This window comes from Dermacentor andersoni, chromosome 4, assembly GCF_023375885.2.
Source record: "Dermacentor andersoni chromosome 4, qqDerAnde1_hic_scaffold, whole genome shotgun sequence".
Taxonomy (NCBI): domain Eukaryota; kingdom Metazoa; phylum Arthropoda; class Arachnida; order Ixodida; family Ixodidae; genus Dermacentor; species Dermacentor andersoni.
Window position 1 is genome coordinate 126,164,306 of NC_092817.1, and position 20,515 is coordinate 126,184,820.

A 20,515-nucleotide genomic window follows, 5' to 3' on the forward strand; every position below is an offset into this window, starting at 1 on the left:
TGCAATATCATGCATAGTCACTGAAAGCAATGCCAGAAAGCTAGCACCACGAGCTTCACATTCCTATTTTAGTTTCTTGTTGTACAGAAGGCACACAAATGGCATCCCTATGCAAATAAAGTTGCGCAAAGTTCATGGCCACAACAAAATATGTCCTTTGCACAAAGTTTATGGCTACAACAAAAAATTTTAATCAAATCCCAGTGGTGGTCACCATATTTCAATGGAGCTGAAATGCAAAAAAGTTCCTGTGCTTGTGTTGTAGCGCTTCCCAAGTGGTCAAAATTGGTCCAGGATCATATCATGGTTTTGGAACGTAAAATCCCAGAACTCAAATTAAAAAAAAAAAATTATCTCTTGCACACACTCACAATTGTGCATTCAGCAAAAGGTCACACCTATACCTATAAAAGCCCAGGACTGTAGGCAGAGTCTGTTGGTGGCTTGTGCCTCTTTGCAAGCTTGTTTATCAAAGCATTTCTGTTTGTGTGATCCTTGTTGGACATGTGAAGCCTCCGACGATCCTTTCGCGCATGCCACACGTGGAGCACTCCAGCACAAGCTTGGCACAGAGCCCGTACTCCTTGGCGGGGTCCTTCGAAAGCATCAGCGTTTTCTTGGCGCACACGGGACACGGCATAAGTCCAAAAAAGTCTTGCACCACGGATAAATCCAAGATCGCAAGTTCCGTTCCGCTGTCGCTGACGTCCTCTTTCGTGTCAACACCCAGCAGCTCAAACTTTCGCTCCGTTGCAGACTGAGACGCCAGGCGCGTTAGCGCCTTATCGGCGATCGCTGCGTGCTTGCTTCTTTCTTCGGTCGTGAAGAAAACGTATCTACACGGTCTGCGCCAACACGCGAGGCGTGGGTAGACGAAGTGTTGATGCTAGACGTACTGGGTTGCAGCTCGGAACTCAATCCGGCAGAATCTTCAGGCAGACCAGCAGCCGGCAACTCCGGGTACACGGCAGGCTTATCCGTCTTCTGTCGCGCATTCCACGGCCGCCTTCGCGCCTTGCCGAACACTTGACGCGTAGTAGTTTTCATACGACGGTGTCCTCCAGCCATTCGGGCAGCGAAAAAGACACTTTATCGAACGTTGTAGAGCAGCGAGCGGCCGAACGTTCACAGCGGCGCGATGAAACCACACAAACACGCAGCGCGCACGAGAGCGACCAGCCTGTCGGGAACGCGGGAATCGGCACTCAAACGGCGCCAGACCAATAGGAGCGAGGCGCGCGGGGGGCGTGCGTGCTTTGGCCAATCAGCGGCACGGGCGCATCCTTCAGAAATGACGCGATAGCGTCGGTTCCTCCTCACCTACGCCATATTGAACCGGCGCAAAATACGCACAAAGAAAGCAGCTTCCAAACAAGCTCAAGATGGCGCCCGCCGGCCAACGCGTTCGCAAATGACGACGGCGCGAAGTTCGAACATTTTTGGCAATTTTTGCTAATTCCGCGGCCACCCTGGCCCGTATAACTGTGTTTTTTTATTATTTTCCGATTAAATTTAGGTTCTAGATTTCGCGGAGGGATTCTTGAATGTATAAACGTAGCGAAAATGCACTTTTCCGAAAATCGACTTTTTTGCGATTTTTTGACATTTCAAGACCCGCGTCTCCCCTTAACAGGAGCTCATGCCACTACCTCCGGCCGGGGAGGAGACTGAGAATACGTCAGACCAGCAGGCTGAGCCCGAGCTGCAGCTCAGCCACGTGGAGTGCCTCATGTACGGCTTCCACCAGCTGGCAAAGCGCAACCCGCAGTTCCTCACTGCCGACGAATCGGCTGAACGGCTCCGGGACTTCAAACTCAGGTAGGTCACGCAGACTTGGCCTTAAAGGCCAACTGCACTGCCATTTAGGACCTCGTGCAAACCCTGGTTTCACATAGTGTTGTTGTAGAGCAGCTTCTGTGCAAAATTTCACGTTTCGCTCATTTGTGCACATTCTGTGAGTCACTGGGAATAGTTCTGTGCAATGCATTGCCACGCATCGCCGCAGAATGAGGTGCGCGGTACTGTAAAATGGGTGCACATCACAATCAAGGGCGCGTTAGAATCTAGTAAATACTGTACACCAATCTGTCCGCTGTACTCTCACTAGTTTGAGCCTTTATAGCCGAACCCCTTTTCCGGCATGGTGGAAAAAAGCATTCTGCGGATAGCATTCGCTGCTGTGAGCCTCTCATCAAAATTTTGCACTCGTGTGCAACACAGGGGGAACACAAGCAAAGCACACAATTGCTGCTGCTGCGTTGTGTGTGTGTGTGTGTTTTCTTTTCTTTAAGGGGAGACGCGGGTCTTGAAATGTCAAAAAATCGCAAAAAAGTCGATTTTCGGAAAAGTGCGTTTTCGCTACGTTTATACATTCAAGAATCCCTCCGTGAAATCTAAAACCTAAATTTAATCGGAAAATAATAAAAACAAACACTTATACGGGCCAGAGTGGCCGCGGAATTAGCAACAAATCGCCAGAAATGTTCGAACTTCGCCCCATCGTCATTTGCGAACGCGTTGGCCGGCGGGCGCCATTTTGAGCTTGTTTGGAAGCTGTTTTCTTTGTGCGTATTTTGCGCCGGTTCAATATGACGTAGGTGAGGAGGAACCGACGCTATCGCGTCATTTCTGAAGGATGCGCCCGTGCCGCTGATTGGCCAAAGCACGCACGCCCCCCGCGCGCCTCGCTCCTATTGGTCCGGCTCCGTTTGAGTGCCGATTCCCGTGTTCCCGACAGGCTGGTCGCTCAACATCTAGCATCAACACTTCGTCCACCCATGCCTCGCGTGTTGGCGCAGACCGCGTAGATACCGTTTTCTTCACGACCGAAGAAAGAAGCAAGCGCGCAGCGATCGCCGATAAGGCGAAAACGCGCCTGGCGTCGCAGTCTGCAACGGAGCGAAAGTTTGAGCTGCTGGGTGTTGACACGAAAGAGGACGTCAGCGACAGCGGAACGGAACTTGCGATCGTGGATTTATACGTGGTGCAAGACTTTTTTGGACTTATGCCGTGTCCCGTGTGCGCCAAGAAAACGCTGATGCTTTCGAAGGACCCCGCGAAGGAGTACGGGCTCTGTGCCAAGCTTGTGCTGGAGTGCTCCACGTGTGGCATGCGCGAAAGGATCGTCAGAGGCTTCACATGTCCAACAAGGATCACACAAACAGAAATGCTTTGATAAACAAGCTTGCAAAGAGACACAAGCCACCAACAGACTCTGCCTACAGTCCTGGGCTTTTATAGGTATAGGTGTGACCTTTTGCTGAATGCACAATTGTGAGTGTGCAAGAGATAATTTCTTTTTTTAATTTGAGTTCTGGGATTTTACGTTCCAAAACCGTGATATGATCCTGGACCAATTTTGACCACTTGGGAAGCGCTACAACACAAGCAAAGGAACTTTTTTGCATTTCAGCTCCATTGAAATATGGCGACCACCACTGGGATTGGATCCAAATTTTTTGTTGTAGCCATAAACTTTGTGGAAAGGACATATTTTGTTGTGGCCATGAACTCTGCGCAACTTTATTTGCATAGGGGTGCCATTTGTGTGCCTTCTGTACAACAAGGAATTAAAATAGGAATGTGAAGCTCGTGGTGCTAGCTTTCTGGCATTGCTTTCAATGACTATGCATGATTTTGCAACCAATATCTCAATGTTATTTTTGCAAAATGGCCATATATATGTCATGAACTTGTTGCTGAAAGACAGGGCTACATGGTGGTGCAATTTATATTGCCATGTTGTTAGTCCATTAAAAGTTATAGTGAACTGAAAGTTCAAACTCGTTTTTCTCAGCTTCATTTTTTTGGACACCGCACACTGCCTTACAGGGGATCTTCATATGTTCTTTCTAAGTTCCAGCGAGATGTTTGGTATCAATATATTTGTGTCGAATGGATCTAGCCGGTGATGCTATTTATTTATTTCTAAAGTTGCCGGCTAAATTTTATTTGCCACTAAATACAAATGAAAATTAGCAAAAATATTGAAATTATGTTTACATCTGGTATTTTTGCATTATAATTGCACTGAGAACAATAAAAATAGCATCACCGGCTAGAGCTGCTCTCTGGCGTTCTGGCCGTATACTTTGTTTTTCCTTTTGACAAAGTTAAGGGGGGAGGAGGGGATCAGAATTAACTTTTTTGTTTCTTGACAGAAAGGGCTGAAATTTGGCACACACACTGCACATTGCAGTAAAGAGACAAATCTAAAATTTCATTAGGATATGTTAATTAGTTTTTGTTTTATAAGAATTTATAAGTTCCTTGCTTGTGGAAAGCCTGGCACAGTAACGAAACATGATAGGGAGCTGGGAATACTTTGCATGTTTGCCCAGATGTCTAATCTACATCAAGACAGTGTTCGATTTTTTTTTAGTGTGCTAATAATTTTTTGCTCAACATAACATGCACATGACTGTGCTTCACTGCATGGAGCCATGTAGTAATTGTGAAATAGTTAAATAATGGAAAGATAAAGAAACATTTCAGGACTGTCTTTAAGTGCAGCACAGCTTGTGGATCACAGCAAAACAAACTGGGCCAAAATCGGTCCAGCCATTGTTGTGCTACGCTTTCCACGAGCGAGGTGATTGACAAAAAAATGCAATTGAGAAAACTGGCTGCAAAGTTTTAAAAGCACTGCAAATTTATTAAAAAAGCACCAGGGCTGTAATATTTTGAATCATTGCTGTCAGGCATCTTCTTACACCTTTGCCTTATTGTTTGGTGGGCTTTGGATGCCTTCTTCAGGCGTTCTTTATCCTTTTCTTGCGCCGTCTGGAGTAGTGCATGACCACCATTTTCACTGCCAGACCGAGCCTGGTATCGCACTGCACACCCACAGAACGCTGTTGGCATCTTGGGCTCAGAGTTTTAGCGATCAAAGAGTTCATCGCGGAAACAGGCATGATAATGAATTCAGTCACAAGGGGCCGAAATTTGTTCTTGGCATTGCTGCTTCCGCTCAGTCGCGGACACTGCGCTAAGGGAGTCGCGAACACTGCATGCCTGCGCTTCCGCAGTCACCGCTGACACAAAACGCGGCTCGAGGCGCGTCTGAATCGTGCGACGATTCGTCTGGTGAGCCTTGAGTCACCATACAGTATGTAGCTCGTCGACGGTTGAAGCTTACTCGCAGGCTGCGTGTCCCTGTCGCACGATGCATCGGAAACACCACGCCGTCTCTGCCGGCGATGGAGACCTTCGACCCGCGTCGCCTCCAACAACGCGATCTCGGTTGCCGACTCGCGCGGCCGTACGCACAGGTGCGAGAGCCTCCGTGGGCACGTCTTCCGGTGGCTTGGTTATCAGTGTCGATGTCACAGGGCGATTGTCGGCATCGCTGCTGGAATCGCACGGTGCAAGATAACGCGGCACGTTATCCACGTGTTCAGTCGGGTTCTCCGCTTCCCCCGCTGGCTGCCGTCTTTTTCTCGCCGTAGGAGGCTTGCGCTTCCATTTTCCGAAGGCATGCTTCATTTAAAAGTTCTTTTCGAATGAGCGACGACCCATCACTGACCTGGGAGCTTTCATAATTCCGAATTCTGCGAGTGTCAAACGAAGAACGACGCCGGCGTGGTTTTCAAAGCAGACAACTGCGGTCCGCTGTGGTTGCCAGCTTGCCCGCTGCTGCAGCAGCAACCAATGGCGAGACGCCTTTCAGTACGGCAACCAATCGGAGGCCCGCTTTCATCGCAGGGCCCGTGTGACCGCCTCTAGCAGACCCGCGCTTCTTTTGTGTTTGTGTGTTTGTTACAAGATGGCGACGACCGAAGAATTCAGAAACGGAATGGCGAAACCGAGCTTTCGAACGATACCAAGATGGCGGCGTTCGGTGGCGGGAAAGACGAGTTAGGGCTCCGCGAACTGCGGTGATTTTACGCGATTTAAAGCTGTCTTCTCGCCCTACGCACTGATAAATTAATTTTTTTCGGGCACTTTTAGCGCGTTTTCAGTCAAACCATTTTGATACAATGTAGATTAGGCATTGCAGATACCGAAACGCGTCGTTGCCAAAAATCGATCTTTTTTGCGATTTTCGCGATCTGATCCCCGTGTCCCCCGTTAAGTTTTTGAAAAGTCCCGCAAGAAATTGATTGAATTTTTTTATTAAATACTTTGCATCATTTGTTCTAATGAAGATATACAAAATCTAATTAGATATTTGCAATCAGCAGAAAAAGCTGAACAATACTGTTAAATATCATCCCGTTCACACTAAAATTAACAAAGTTAGTTTTGGGACCCACGTCTCCCCTTAAGCACGCGCTTTTCAACAGAAGCCTCCTCACTCATTCTGGGGCTGCCAGCAGCAGTCTTGACGTCAGCAGGCAGATTTCCATAGAGCACTGCGTTTGGCCTTGTGGCTGACATCAGTCAAGAAGCATGTTTGGATCAGTGCGGTTCTTCCTGCTGTTAGTGTGTATATTTATTGACACCGCTTTCTAAACAGTCTGAAGTAGGCAAAAATCTGTGCTTCAAATTTTGACAACAATTACGTACTTCCGGAAGATTGTCGGCTCATGCTAAGCCGTGCCCGCTCGTGCAGGAAGGAAACTTGGCACATGCTGCTTATCAGTGTTGTAGCTGTTGGGACTCGCTAATTTCAGTGATAGCCTCAAACCACACGAAACTTAAGGTCAGACCACACGTATGCTTGCCAGTGTGCACTCACCCCTGGCAGCTCCTGGCTAGACACCTTGGCAGACATCACTTCGTATTGAGCTATTGACAATGCTTCAAAACATGCAATTTGAATGTGGCTACTATCCGTTGGTAAAGCTGATGCAGGACAAAGCTGGTCCGCACCATGTAGCACAGCCAGACTGAAACACATGAGCGCAAGCACGCACTCCAGTCCTGTCGTGCAACGCACTGCAGTTACGTGTAGCTGCTTTTGCTACGTAGCGTAGATACCGTGGCCGCCGCAGGGTGCCGTGACAAGTCTGCTCGCTGTGGCTCCAGACACATGGCAGAAAAAGAAAATTGTAGAAAAAAAAAATTATGAAACCTAAAATTTGCCCAAGTTGGAAGTCTCCTGATTTCTTTATATTTTTGGTTGATATGAACTTCAAGTAATATGACTTTTTTGTGCCGTCCCAAGAGATTCGTATCATCGAGATTCTGCTGCTGTATGAGGAACATGGATTTTGTTTGTAAGTGTGGCATAGATTCCTATACTGAGCAGTCTTGCTAATTGACAATACAAACAAAGAACAGGAGAGTTCATCCATTATTCTTTCAGTCACAGAAAGCAAATGTTAGCCACATCATCATCTGTCTTGCATTAATGAGAGAGCATACCTAATGAATGTAGTTCATTTCTCTGTTTTCTCTCACATCTGGCTGTGCTTTCTTTTTTTTTTCATTTGTTTCAGGTTGCAGTACCTTGCACGTGGTGTCCAAGGCTACATAAAAAAACTTCGCTTGGCGCTTCAAGGGAAAAAACCCTCCGAGTTGAAGTCAGATGAGGTACGTGGCCACATTTCAGATGTACAGTACATATAAGGATGAGCCACTTTTTTGAGTCTGGAAGGTGGTGCTCTTTTTTTTCTTGTCTTTTTTTTCTTGTCTTTTTTTTTTTTTTTTAAGTTGATGACCAGCATTTTTGCTTTTGTGTGGAAGCAATGCCAAACATATAAACAAGGGCCGCTATTTTGTAGCGATGCCTTATGCCTTATTCTATGCTATTCTTATCAAGAATACAAAAGTGAAGCTTTATTGTAATATTATCTCTCATGCTAGAGCTCTTGGTTTTCAGAACTTGGTTGGTTCTTACCGTATTTACTCGCGTAATGAACCCACCTTTTTTCCAGATAAGTTGACATAAATTTGGGGGGAGGGTTCATTACGCGGGGAAAAAAAATTTAGATATTTTTTAGGTCGAAATTTCATGTCACAATGAAGATAGGAAAATCGCAATCCCAACCTTACCTTTATAGTAAAAACACGTACACGATGAATGTGAATTAAAAATTCATTTTTATTTTCATGCTGCTGGCTGCTTATGGTCTGTCTCACTCGGGCTCGCTATCTGAATCCACGCTTCCACTCATATCGCTTGCACTGAGGCACAACACGTTCCAGCGCATGAAACGAGTCGTCCAACCACTGCTCGCCTTAAATTCACTCGCGGCAATGCCGTGACTTCTTGCAGTGGCCCGCGCGTGATTCTGTATCAGCTCGTGGGATACGGCACATCCTTCGTTGCGGAGCCTCTTCACATAGCTCAGAACTTCTTCCTCGACGCGAGGAAACTTGCCCTGCTTCGGCCCGCGAAAGGCCCGGCGATCTTTCTTCGTCGCTCTGAGTTCCTCTTGTTGATTCCTCCAGTAGCGCACACGCACGGGGTCTACACTAAAATGCCGTCCAGCCGCGCGATTGCCATGCTCCAAAGCATGCTCCACGACTTTGAGCTTAAAACCGGCCGTGTAGCTAGCGTAACGCCCCATCGCACAACGCGCAGAAAATGCACAGCACGCACGAAATAATGCAAAGGTCGTAGCGAAGCACTTAAACAGCAACAAAATAGGACTGGCGAAATGGCGACCGACGCTGTCCAAGTGCGTTGTCTTTACTTCGTTCTGCCGCCGCCGCGCATGCATGGCGCTATAAGCAGAGGTTTGCTTTGCATTTAATAGATGGCACTCGGCAACCTGCATCATCATCATCATCATTGTAAAAAAAAAGAATCTAGAGAAGTTTGACAAATTGGTTCGAGAAATACAAAGAAAATAGCCGAGCGTGGTGGAAACTGCCGTCACCCCATTTCAAAGAGGACGCCCCAGTAAAGCCCTTTGCGCATCCACCAACGAATCATGCAAGGTCAATGAACGATCAACGAAAGCGTGCAGTCGACGCCCGCGTCACCCGCGTTCGCGTCGCCGGTGTTCAGCATCGTTGGCTTCAAATGATGTTTATTTTATCACTGCGCGATCAGACAATTTTATGATCGTCGACAGTCGACAGCGCCGGCCAATTGAGCCGAGATAACGCGAACATGCTGAACACCGACCCTGCGGGCGGGTGCGCGTTATTTACGCGACGTAAAAAAAAAAAAATTCAATTTTCGACGACAAAAGTGGGGGGTGGGTTCATTACGCGAGTGGGTTCATTACGCGAGTAAATACGGTACTAGGTTTCACCTGGCACCTTACGGAGTTGTTCTACAAAGCCGGAACGAGAAGAGGGAAGACTGGTCTACAGTGGCCGATCAATAAGTTGGACTTGATGGGAACCGTCTAAAAGTTCGAATAATTGGAAACTCAAATATCGGATTTTATAACAATCAAGTATTTCACAAGTGGCCAAAAACCTTGTCAATCCATTTCTGCGCGCACATACATTTGCCTGGAATCTCGTGCACCGAACCCCTGTTAACATGACAAAGTTATCTGTGTTGCAATAGCCGAATGATTGCAGGTTCGACAGTCGTTTCTCTGCACTTCCCTCGCTTATCACCACCGTCATCGGTGCATACATCGCGAATGAAGCAAGCGTCATCAAGCTTCTGCTCGATGACACAGGGTCGCACAGGACCGTGTCATTGACGTAAATAAGCAATTGCTGGACACGTGGAACTGGCACGACAAATCGCAGATGCAGCCTTTAGAGCACAGCTGCTTGGCTTGGCTTGTTCTGTGCAACGGATGACTTACTGGAGGGACTAGGTCTTGCTAGTTTCGGTTTTGAGAAGGCGCCAGCAGCATGGCCGGCAACCATGCTGCAACGTACACCATAGGCAGTGTATACAAACAAAAATATCACTCTTTCTGATTGACTCTGTGGCCAAATTAGCAGCCAGTTGTGCAGGCGCAGTTTTAATTACTGAACTGGCGCAGTCCGAAGTTTCGATTGTCCTTATGCATTTTAAGTTTATATAACCAGTAGCAGTGTCGCGAGGTTGTCCAACTTTTCCATATCCCTTGTTATCGGTCGGTGATTGTAGTATGTGAGCCAGCTACTGATAAAGGTTGGATGCAGGATGGGATGAAGCATGTCAAGTGTACTAGTACCGTATTTACTCGCATAATGATCGCACCCCTGAATTTTGTCGTCAAAATTTGCTTTTTTTTATTTCCTGTGTAATGATCGCACCCCAAACTTGCCGCAGCGATATGTCGTGTGCCAAGTGTAGCTAATAATGATCGCGCTTACCATCTGTCGAATTCTACGCGAACGACTCTTCAAGACAAGCCGAGCGGTCTGCACGCACCAAACATTCTTAAGCAGATGCCCCCATTTCATTCCTTTCATCCCTTTCCGCACTTCCATGACAAAAAAAGAAAAAGAAGCTACAACCAAACTTGCCTTTATTATGTGTAGGCTTTATAATGGTTGTGGTCAACAACAACAAAAGAAGGCACCTTTTGATCCTTCTAGTCTGCGCTCATGGGCACGCAACAAATCGCGAGCGGCAACGATAGCAGCCATGTTTGCACTACGTTAGAAGTGTACCCTGTTCATACACTGACGCTTGTAACGCAGCTAAGATATTCGCACACCCTTACCAGAAACGTGCTGTATTAGGATAGTAGTGAAGACAAATGCCGCAGTTTCCGCAGCCTGCCCGCCTTGTGTTCCTATGTCACTTGCAGCTAAGCGCGCCCATCTGTTTCTGTCGCCTCAAAGTGGACATGGCTACGTTATTGCCGCAAACTTGCCGATATTAACGATATTATTCCTTACTGATACAGAAGAAACTGTTTCAATGCACGTAATGTACTCACGAGTAGAAAAAAAAAATGTGTTCGGCTTGCTCCGCCGCCCACCATTTTTGTTTTGGTGTCCCGCGCTACATACAGCGGAAGCCGCCTATTTGTTGACCTGTTGTCATTCCGCAGCAAATGCAGGCCTAACAAAAATTTATTTCTTTTTGCAGGAAATTTAACCCGCGTAATGATCACACCCCTGAATTTGCATCAATTTTTTTGGGACAGAAAGGTGTGATCATTATGCGAGTAAATATGGTACTTTATTCCTGGACTGTAGGTGCCCTCCCTTAGAGTGCATGTAAGAGGCAAGAAGTTGAGAATACAGCAAGCTTAGCACTGCATCTGTTCTCTGAACTGTGTTCTCTGCAGAGCTCTCTTTTTGTGTGACCCACCACAATTTTTCAGTAGCTGTGGTATTCTGATTCTGAGCAGGAAATCATAGGTCCAATACCCAGCCTCCATGGCTGCATTCCAATACGGACAAAAGGAAAAGGTGCTCCTGTGCTTAGATTTAGGTACAGTATAAGCTCCTTAATTTGAATTCCGCGGGGATGCTACGAAAATTCAGATTATACGAAATTCGAACTGATGAAAGTCAGAGGAAAAAATCTTGTATATAGTCCAACATGGCATGGCCACGTGTGCACACACGCTATGTCATGTTGGCATCAACAACAACATCTATACTTCGAAGCACTGGCGCAGCCAACATAACCGGACGCGGCCAATGCGGTCCGATGTGCCTGACATCGAGATTGCTCTTGCTCCATCCACGTGTTCGTCGAGCTGACTGGCGTGGAGAAGAAATAGGACGCAGCTTCGCCAGAAAAGTGAAGCATCAATTGTGATAGCAAATTAGTAGTTAGCTTCACAAAGTAAGGATAGTAGTTTCATCGGCCGTGTAAACTTGTAAACATTCGCTTACTAACCAAATTAACAAGCACGGTGTCATGCACACACAGGTAAGCATGTATGCATCTCGCTCGATGACCGTGGAAACTTGCTGAAAAACGTTGGAGGGAGGAAACGCGGCAGTAGCAGCAAGCGAATTGACCTTCGTACAGCTCAACGCGAACGAAACGTAGATAGCACATCGCATACGAAGCTACCGGCACTGTGCATTGCAGTTCACTTGAAGATGAGAGCCACGCGGGCGTGCACTTTGGCCACGTCGCAGATTGCTTTCAAGATACGGCGCCCGCATGGCCGCGCTGTAAGCAGCAGCCGCCGGAAAAGAACATCCCCCCTCCCTCCCTCGCTCGCCTCACTCCCGTGCCTCGTGCACGACACGAGAGATTTGCCAGGTCACCCTCGCAGGCTTTCACTCGCACACAAAGAACACAACGCGCGGCGACAGTGTTATCGTCCTTGTCGCTGATAGAAAAAGCAAAGCTGTGTGGCCTGCGTGGCGGTGCCAGTGTCGCCAACGTGCTCCCATGCACTAGCACTCTCCCTATCCATGATAGCATGGAGTTCGAATTATTGTTGACGGTGCAGATTTCAGTGTGAATTAGCAGGATCTGTTGCATATTGCTTTCAATATATTGTTGGACGCACCACGGTGGCTACTTCAAATTAACGAGTTATGAATTTACGAGCTTTTGGTGTACACGTTATAAGAACCTCGGGTGGTCAAGATCAATCCAGAGAGCTTAAGGTGTTTCTCACAGCCTATGTGTTGCTTTGGGATGCAAAACTTCGTAATTTGATGTTGTTTTCACATGATGTGACGCAAACTTCTCTCCTCATTTCTTCAAGCACAAGCCACTGTGCGGGAGGAGGGCACACATATTGCACAATGCTCTTCAGCAAATGGAGCCACAGAAAAGCTACCTGAGGGGGGGGGGGGGGGAGCTGCAAAGTGGGGCTTCTTCGCATAGCAGCAATATGGCTTTTGTCAAACATCTGCAGTTACTTTTCCTTTCCGAGTTGCTGCTTATTGCAGCATCGCTTTTTGGACTTGCCGGCTGTTCCTTCATTCTACGTTTAAATCTCCAAGTAAATACAGCATTCAATATGCAGTAAGTATAGGTGGGGCTTTAAACGTTAACAGTATTTTGCATGGGGCCAAGAATTTCAACTCACTACATGCATTGACTCTGTCGAGGCCACGTGGGTGTCGGGGAAAAGTCCTGATTAGCCCTTTGAGTGGTCGCATTTTTTTTATCAAAAACCGTGCTGTGTGGCCAATTTTTTGTATTGCAGTTTCCAGTAGTAGAGCACAAATTTTTTGCAGGCAATATTTTGTCTCAAAAATGCTTTACTTTCATCGACAGTGTACACTCACATACACTTACAATAAGAAATAGAGAAAAATGTCCAGCAAAATGTATGGCTATCAATTCGTTGTCCCAAAAGCTTGTTTTATCAGGAGAACAAATGCGTCAGAAACAAGTCCGAAGAAACACTAGAGCAGTTGCCACAGCGGTACCAAAATTACAACTGTGTGCATCCCAGCGTACGGGAATATGCGAACTGCAACCAAAGGCAAAGAAGAAGAAAACTGATTAGTATCTGAACATTGGCAGCACTGGGCTACCAGCAATGCGATAGCGGCAACCATAAAAAATTGATAGCATCTCCTCTATGCACACACCTTGAAAAAGATAAGTCCACTTTTCGAAACGATGGCTCCTGCTTTTACCTTGTTCTTGTCTTGCTCAACACCTTAGAAGTAGCAGACAACATGCGCGCGAACACGTGGTGTGATGAAGCGCTGGTAGGTAAACAAGTCTTATGCACACCGGTCAGTGGAAACACAATATCACATCACATTAGGCAACTCAATAGAGATGGGAGCACCTCTCAGAAAGCACTGGTGTCAAATGCGTGAAGTATCAAACATAAGACTGGTGCCGTACATGTGCAGCGAAAAGCCTCAAAGGGTCAACAATTGTAATGTTTGTTTAAAGCACGAGTTACGGAATGTTGCACATCTCTGCCCTGAGGTTCATCTGATTCCTTTGCTCGTTTTGTTTTGTTTCCCCCTTGCTGCAGAACAAGTTGAAGGTTGCTGCCTTGAAGACTACGTCCAACATTAATGCTCTCATCCGGGACCTGTTTCACGTTCCCCCCTCTTTCAAGTCGACAATCACGCTTTCGTGGAAGCCTGTCACCACAAATGTATGTCTCCAGTTTCTCTCTGTTTAAGGGGGGACACGGGTTGTGGCGACCAAAAATCGCGAAAAAAACTCGATTTTTTTTCTTGCATTTTTGGAATGTACAGCTATTATTGCATCTATATTGTTAATTTCATACCGATAACATCAGTATTTTAGCCGCAGTGACGCCTTATACGACATGTACTAGCTGAATTTCAGGCGGAACTTGCGCTGAAACGGCATATTTTCCGAAACGCGCGCCTGCTCTTCCACGTGTGCTAGCGCGGACATCTTGGTCTCATTTGAAAGAGCCGACTTTTCCCTTCAAATTCCCGCCAGAACGGGCCCCATTCAGCCATTGGCCACTTATAAAATGCGCGGCAAAGAAAGGTACTAGAACGCCCTCCTATTCGTCACTCGGTGCACGTGACTTGAGCTTGCCTCCCGATTGGCGGAACTGCATGGCCATCGTCTGCTCCGCGCTTGGAGCCGCGCACTGAGATGCGCCATCTTGCCCCAGTGTCAACGCGATATCTGAAACGGAACGCAAATTTCGAACGCGGCACAAGTTTGGTGCGCAAAAAGTGGGACGGACACTCATCGAAAACTTCAAAAAACGCTGCTCAACACTGCAAAACGCTCAGGACGCCACAACCTCAGCGACCGATGCCGAAATCGTCGATGCAGCAACGGCAGGCCTAACGACCGCATCGGCTGCTGCGGATACTGTGACAAGTCCGCCAGCCGTTGACCCTTCGACCCAGCGCTCGCGTACGGCAAGATACGATCTACCGGCAACCCTCCAAGCGGGAGGAGGAGGAAGCGAAAGCCAAAGCAAAGCTATCGGAGTTGTCTTCCGCTCCAGCGACGGAGAGGAAACGCGAGTGTGGGTGACAGCACCGACGATGCACTTCGCCCGCCTGATGGGACTACGTTTACGATTGTGGATTTGAGTGCCGTGAACACATTATTAACATTTGCGAACTGCAACATCTGCAGTGGTGCCTTATAAATCGTCCGAGACGAGCGGGAATATGGACTCGCTGTGAAGCTGCGTTTTATGTGCGCAAATTGTGGAGAGATTGCGTCGGTGTGGAGCTCGCCGCGCGTTCACAGTGCTGAACGAATGAAACCCTTTGCTGTGAACGTTTTGGCTACGCGTGCCATGCAGGCAGCGGAGAACCGACAGACCGCGCTCAATGACGTTTGTCTCGTTGATGGGCATCAGCCGTCGGGCTCTTCACACGAAAACGTGCCAGAGCTACGTGAAGACGAAGTTGACGCCAGCGGCCGATCGCGCGTCGCGTAATCTGACGAGCGACTGCGCGCGGTCGGTTCGCGAACTTTACGCCGAACTGAACGTGGGCCATACTGGGAACATCGCTGTGTGCAAGGGCAAGGGCCTCAAAGGACATAATGAAAGAACTATGTCTAAATCCGAGCGAGCAAAGTCGCACCCTCATGGCCGAGAAATATAGGCGTCAAATGACAGCATCAGCCAAGAAATGCAAAGCATCACAAAATTTGCGCCAGTCCCTCAAAAAGCGGCACACCGGAGCTGGGAGTCAGCAGGACTACATGCCTGGTGCCTACTGAGCTGTTACAGCTGTAAATTTGTAAATAAAGTAGGGTTTTGCACGTTTTCTCACTTTTCTCAAAACATGTTTTTGGGTCACTTCACTAGACTGTCGAAGTGATATCTCATGATCTAGAACAGCTAGAGCACTAATTCTTTCTTTAGCAGAAAGCCTAATCTACATATTACAAAGTGCTGAGAGCAGAATTTCAAATTTGTGCGTATGTATATTTCCATTTTATGAATTTTCTTTTGGTGTGGTAGCCTTAGGTCAAGGAAAGAATTTTGATCACCTGCAGAATGGCTAATTAAAATTTCATTTGAAAACTTTTTTGCAGCATTGCAGTTATTGCACATTATAGTATCTAGCTATGCAATAATATTCAATTTCTGCTCAGCAGTTTTTTTTCCATTGTCTCCGGAAACAATAGAGTGGCAGCACCGTCAGTCTCCTGAACTAATGAACCTACAAGAAAGATTATTGCATATTTGAAATCAGCACGAAAAACTAAGTAAGCTTGTATATTTTCATCAGATTTGGCCATAAGGTGCAGGTAATAATCTCCACAACCCATGTCCCCCCTTAAGCAGCACTTTTTGTTGGGCTAGTTGGACTCTCTGTTTGCTAGGAGTGGGGGGGCTGCTCTGTGACATTCCCGGGGCAGTATTCTCGGTCGACCCCCTTTGAAGATACGAGTCACTTCTGTGAGATTTCACATTACTAGCACCAGACACACCCCATACCTACCGTATTTATTCAAATCTAAGCCGATAGTTTTTTTTTTTTTTTCATATAATCATATGCCAAACTCTAGGGTCGGCTTAGATTCGAGGATTTTAAAGAACGTGCCAGGTTGTAATTTAAAATGATAAATATGGTGCATAGCCAGTGCCATCTCGAAAAGTCAGTATCGCAGCCGCTATTAACCGCGCCAGTAGCCAACTGAAGTACACTAGCAATGTCGCTATTTTGACCTGTGTCGTATTGGCATGTGGTGTGGCCCATAGCGTGGCGTTATCGTAATGGCATCAAACAGGCGATGCCACTATAGTGCCGCTTTCAAATGAAAAATTGTGCTAGCCACGGAGGCATCGTCAAACATTCAAGCCGGGTGTGGACTTCAGCATCGATCAGAAAAAAGTCCGTCATTGGAGGGGGCCAAAGGGGACACTTTCTGCATGTCCCGCAACGAGATGACAGCGATAAGGAAAACAAGCACGCGATAACAGAGAGGAGCTGTTCGCCGAGATTTTGCCACGTTTCGACACATGTGAGCCATGCCACACTGTTCGCGCATGCATGGGCGCGCAGACACGAGCTTGCGCGCGCCCGCAAGCGTGCATGTGGTCTGGGCTATAGTGGCGAGGCTACAGCAATGGTAACATAGAGTGAGCTCGGCATGTTCATATTAAATAGCGTATTTACTCGAATCTAACGCTCACCTTTTTTCCCGATAAAACGGGTCCAAAAATTGCATGCGCGTTAGAATCGAGTGCGACCGTAAATCCGCGTTACCATATTGCCATCGGCATTCGAAAAATAGCTGCCTCGTACGCGCATCTATCCTAGCGGCCGTAGCTTCCTCCATGTGCATACCTCCACATCGTATGTGTAACCAGGCGCTGGTGTAACCTACCGTATTTACGCGATTGTAAGTCGACCCCCCCATATCGCGTGACAGGAGAAAAAAAAAGCGAAAGCATAACCGAGGGCGCATTCGATAACGAAAATTTATTAGTAGCTGACATGGTCACTGGACTACTCGTCCTCACTAGTGCTGCCATCATCATCGTTGCTGCGGTCCCACAGCGCGTTGTGGTCCAGCGAAATTTCACATTTGGCAAACGACCACAGCAGGACATCTTGTAGAACAGCAGCCCACGCCGAATGCACCCAACCACACGCAGCCGTCAGGGAGGCTCTTTTGACAGGTCCGGTTGGCATAATTTCGTGGTATTCTACCGCCAGCCACTCGTACTCACGACGGAGCAGGTCCTTAAAATTAAGGTGAAGGTCCGGGCTTGTTTCATGAGCATGTCGCAGTTCACTGGCAGGGACCGATCACGCATTTCAGCGACGTACGCCGCAAGCTTAGCCTAGAGCTCCGGAAAGTGTCCAGACTTCGGCACGTGGGAAATTTCTCACTTGCCGTTACAGGTGAAAATTTTGCTTCGCTGCAGTCGCCACTCTCGCACCACCCGTTCAGAAACATCGAAATCGCGGCCCGCTGCGCAGTGATTTGTTTCTTCGGCATATAGGATGGCAGCCCTCTTGAACGCTGGTGTGAACGAGTGCCAAACGATTAGTGGGCCTGGAGCACTCCTGATGACTGGGGAAGCATAGAAGTAGCACATAGCCGGCAGTCAAGTGGTACGCGTGAAACCAATGGCCAATGCCTTTCAACAGAGAAAGAGAAACCCGCGAGCGGTGTCTGCTCTTCCATGAACTACCGATACTCCCCGCAAGCGCCGCCGTTCTGAGGGTGCCGCCGCAAATGAGAACAGCGGCGCTTCCATCAACTATCAACCCCCTCCCCCATGAGTGTTGCATACACTGTAAAACTCTCAAAAATGTTGAAAAACCCTTCCGAAAAGCGAACAAACACGCAGGATAGCGAAAAGATATGGGTAGGGCCATAGAGCAAACATAAAATTATAACTACGTTGTAGCTCCTGTTGGTCTCGCTTTTTTGGCAGGGCTATGTTTTGGTTTCGATTGTAAGTCGACCCCCCAACTTCAGACTACCAAATTTTAAAAACGTGGTCGACTTACAATCGTGTAAATACGGTAGTCTACCGCCTGTCTTCCCGTTTTCCGCGTTTATTCAATCAGCATGGGAGCACTGACTGCGAAGACATGCCGAGTCCACCATGATGGCGCATTTAAAAGGAAACTTATCATGTGCGCGGAGACGGACGGAAATCAGGCCGCATCACGGGCGTTCGGAGTTCCCGAAACTTGCGTGCGGGACTGGCGCAAACAGAAGGAGAATATTTTTGCCAGCAAAGCAGCAAGGAAGGGTTTCAGTGGGCCGAAGCAGGGCCGCTTCGCCGAAATAGAAGAGCTGCTCACGGAATACGTGCAAGAGCAGCGATCGGCACAGCAGCCTGTCACGACTGATCTGCTCAAAGTACAGCCGATGCAGCTAGCCCTACAGAAAGGGCTAATGCGGAGTGACTTCGAAACAAGCAGGTGCTGGCTATCAAATTTTATGAAAAGAAAAGGCTTTTCATAAAAAGATATTGGGATTACCCATGCACACCGTCCGACTCCCATTCCGCCACACTTCACATAGCTCGCTTTGCCGAGGCCACATCCTCGCAAACAGCCTTCCTTTGCAAGCCTGATGAAGAGCCTGTTTAGAAAGAAAGCTTTGCTAAACAAGTACAGTCCTTTTTAAAAAAACCATTTGAAGGTAGATTTTTTTCGCCAGATGCGACAGCCCAGGGTTGATTTTTTTGTTACCGATTCCAATTCTTCTTAGGGAGTTATATCGAAAAAAATGTACCGTAATTTTTCTAGGGTGACCGTAAAGTGAGAAAAAAATATTTTGCATTGGTATATATGTACTCTTCATTTTTGAATAACAACAATAAAAAAAGGAAATAGATTTATAAGAATTGAAAATTGTATCTATTGTTATACTTCAAGGCTTTGAAAATGCGCACACTAGGATGTTTCGCAAGACCCAAATGTTCCTGCTTTTACACTAATATGTACATCCATAGCGTAATCAAACTGCGTAGGTGCGCGCACTCAAGAAAACTGTATGGTTGTGTGCCGTCAAAAAAACTGAACGTGTGACAAATTTCCGCTAATCTTCATCTTATCGCCAACCAGAGGCAAATAGGCCTCGCATGTCTCAAAAAAAAGAAAGCAACGGAAACGCATGCACGGCGGCATCCTTCCTATGCGCACCCCTGTGAGCACTAAACGAGCGAGAAACAAGCGGTCGCCCTTTGAGCGATTAGTAACAAGATAGGCATCAGTTTCGCAAGCGCAAGAAGCCGAAACCACCCGCGGAACAAAACCCAAGCCACCGCCAGACCGCGCGTGTGCCAATGCACGAGTGGTAGCATATAGACGCGCGGGAACAAACTAGTGCTAAAACGAACCATGCAACGAAAAGTGAGATGGTGAGGCGCGCGAAAAAAATTCCCTGTATTCCCACATAGTGGCAGCACATGACAGAAAAGAAGAAGTTGGGAAATTGGCGCGCTTCTTAATTATACAGACGGCGCTGTAAATATACGGCATCGACCATTTTGGAATTCGTTCATGGCGTTGTATATTTACGTCATTGACCCTCAAAGGGTTAAGGCTCATGCAAGCCATAACATCTCTAATAATTAATGTTCCACAGTTAGATACAGTAAAACCTCGTTAATTCGAAGTCATCAGAACTGCAAAAATTTTATCGAATTAAGCGGGTTTTCGAATGAACCGAACACACAAAAAAATGCACCCCAGGCAAAAAATTTCGCTGCAGGAATGCGTTGCCTTTATTCGGCGATCATTGGATTACTTAAGGTAATCAGAGATGCTGGTTTGCCACATCCTGTAGTTCGAGGCTCCAAGGGTCATGTTTTCCAGTTGGCCAACTACGTGCAGCATTTGAGAATTTCCACCGTGACACTCAACAAAACTGTGGATAACGTTCAGCGATCCGATAACTTCCCCGAGAGCTGGTGCTCAGGAGGGCTCATTAGCGTCGTCGCCGCGGTCATCGCACATGGTCACATCAGCAGTAGCTTCACTCTCCAAGTCTGAGTAGCACGTTTGTTGATCATTTTCAAAGTTCAGATACTCGGCGAAGCGGACTGCACCGGATTCGTTATCCTCTGCGCAGGGTGCATTGATGCGGTTGCAATATTCGGCTCCTTCTTCATCAAGTGCACATGAATAGTCAGCATCAGCGTCGGCGGTGCTTTCCTTTGAGAAGCCACCGTGTTCAAAACACCGCATGATCAAAGTGGGTTCCACTTGCTTCCATGCATACACAATGAGACATATGGCCCCGAGGAGGTCGATGAAGTACTCCTTGCCGTTGTCGTAGCAAAGGAGCATGCACTTGAGCAGGTGGTGGTGGTAAATCTTCCTCGTGTGTTAAATGACGTCT

At 47.3% G+C, this 20,515-nt stretch overlaps 1 protein-coding gene across 2 annotated transcripts in view; it reads left to right on the forward strand.

The window, feature by feature from the left end:
* The window catches only part of cass (apoptosis inhibitor cassowary), a 41,694-nt gene that overhangs the window by 12,980 nt on the left and 8,199 nt on the right, over window positions 1-20,515 (forward strand). For both annotated transcript variants that reach the window (XM_055074386.2, XM_055074387.2), the window contains exons 6-8: window positions 1,634-1,818; window positions 7,383-7,476; window positions 13,716-13,841. In XM_055074386.2, the coding sequence (XP_054930361.1) occupies window positions 1,634-1,818; window positions 7,383-7,476; window positions 13,716-13,841 (405 nt within the window). The remainder of the gene's footprint in view (window positions 1-1,633; window positions 1,819-7,382; window positions 7,477-13,715; window positions 13,842-20,515) is intronic.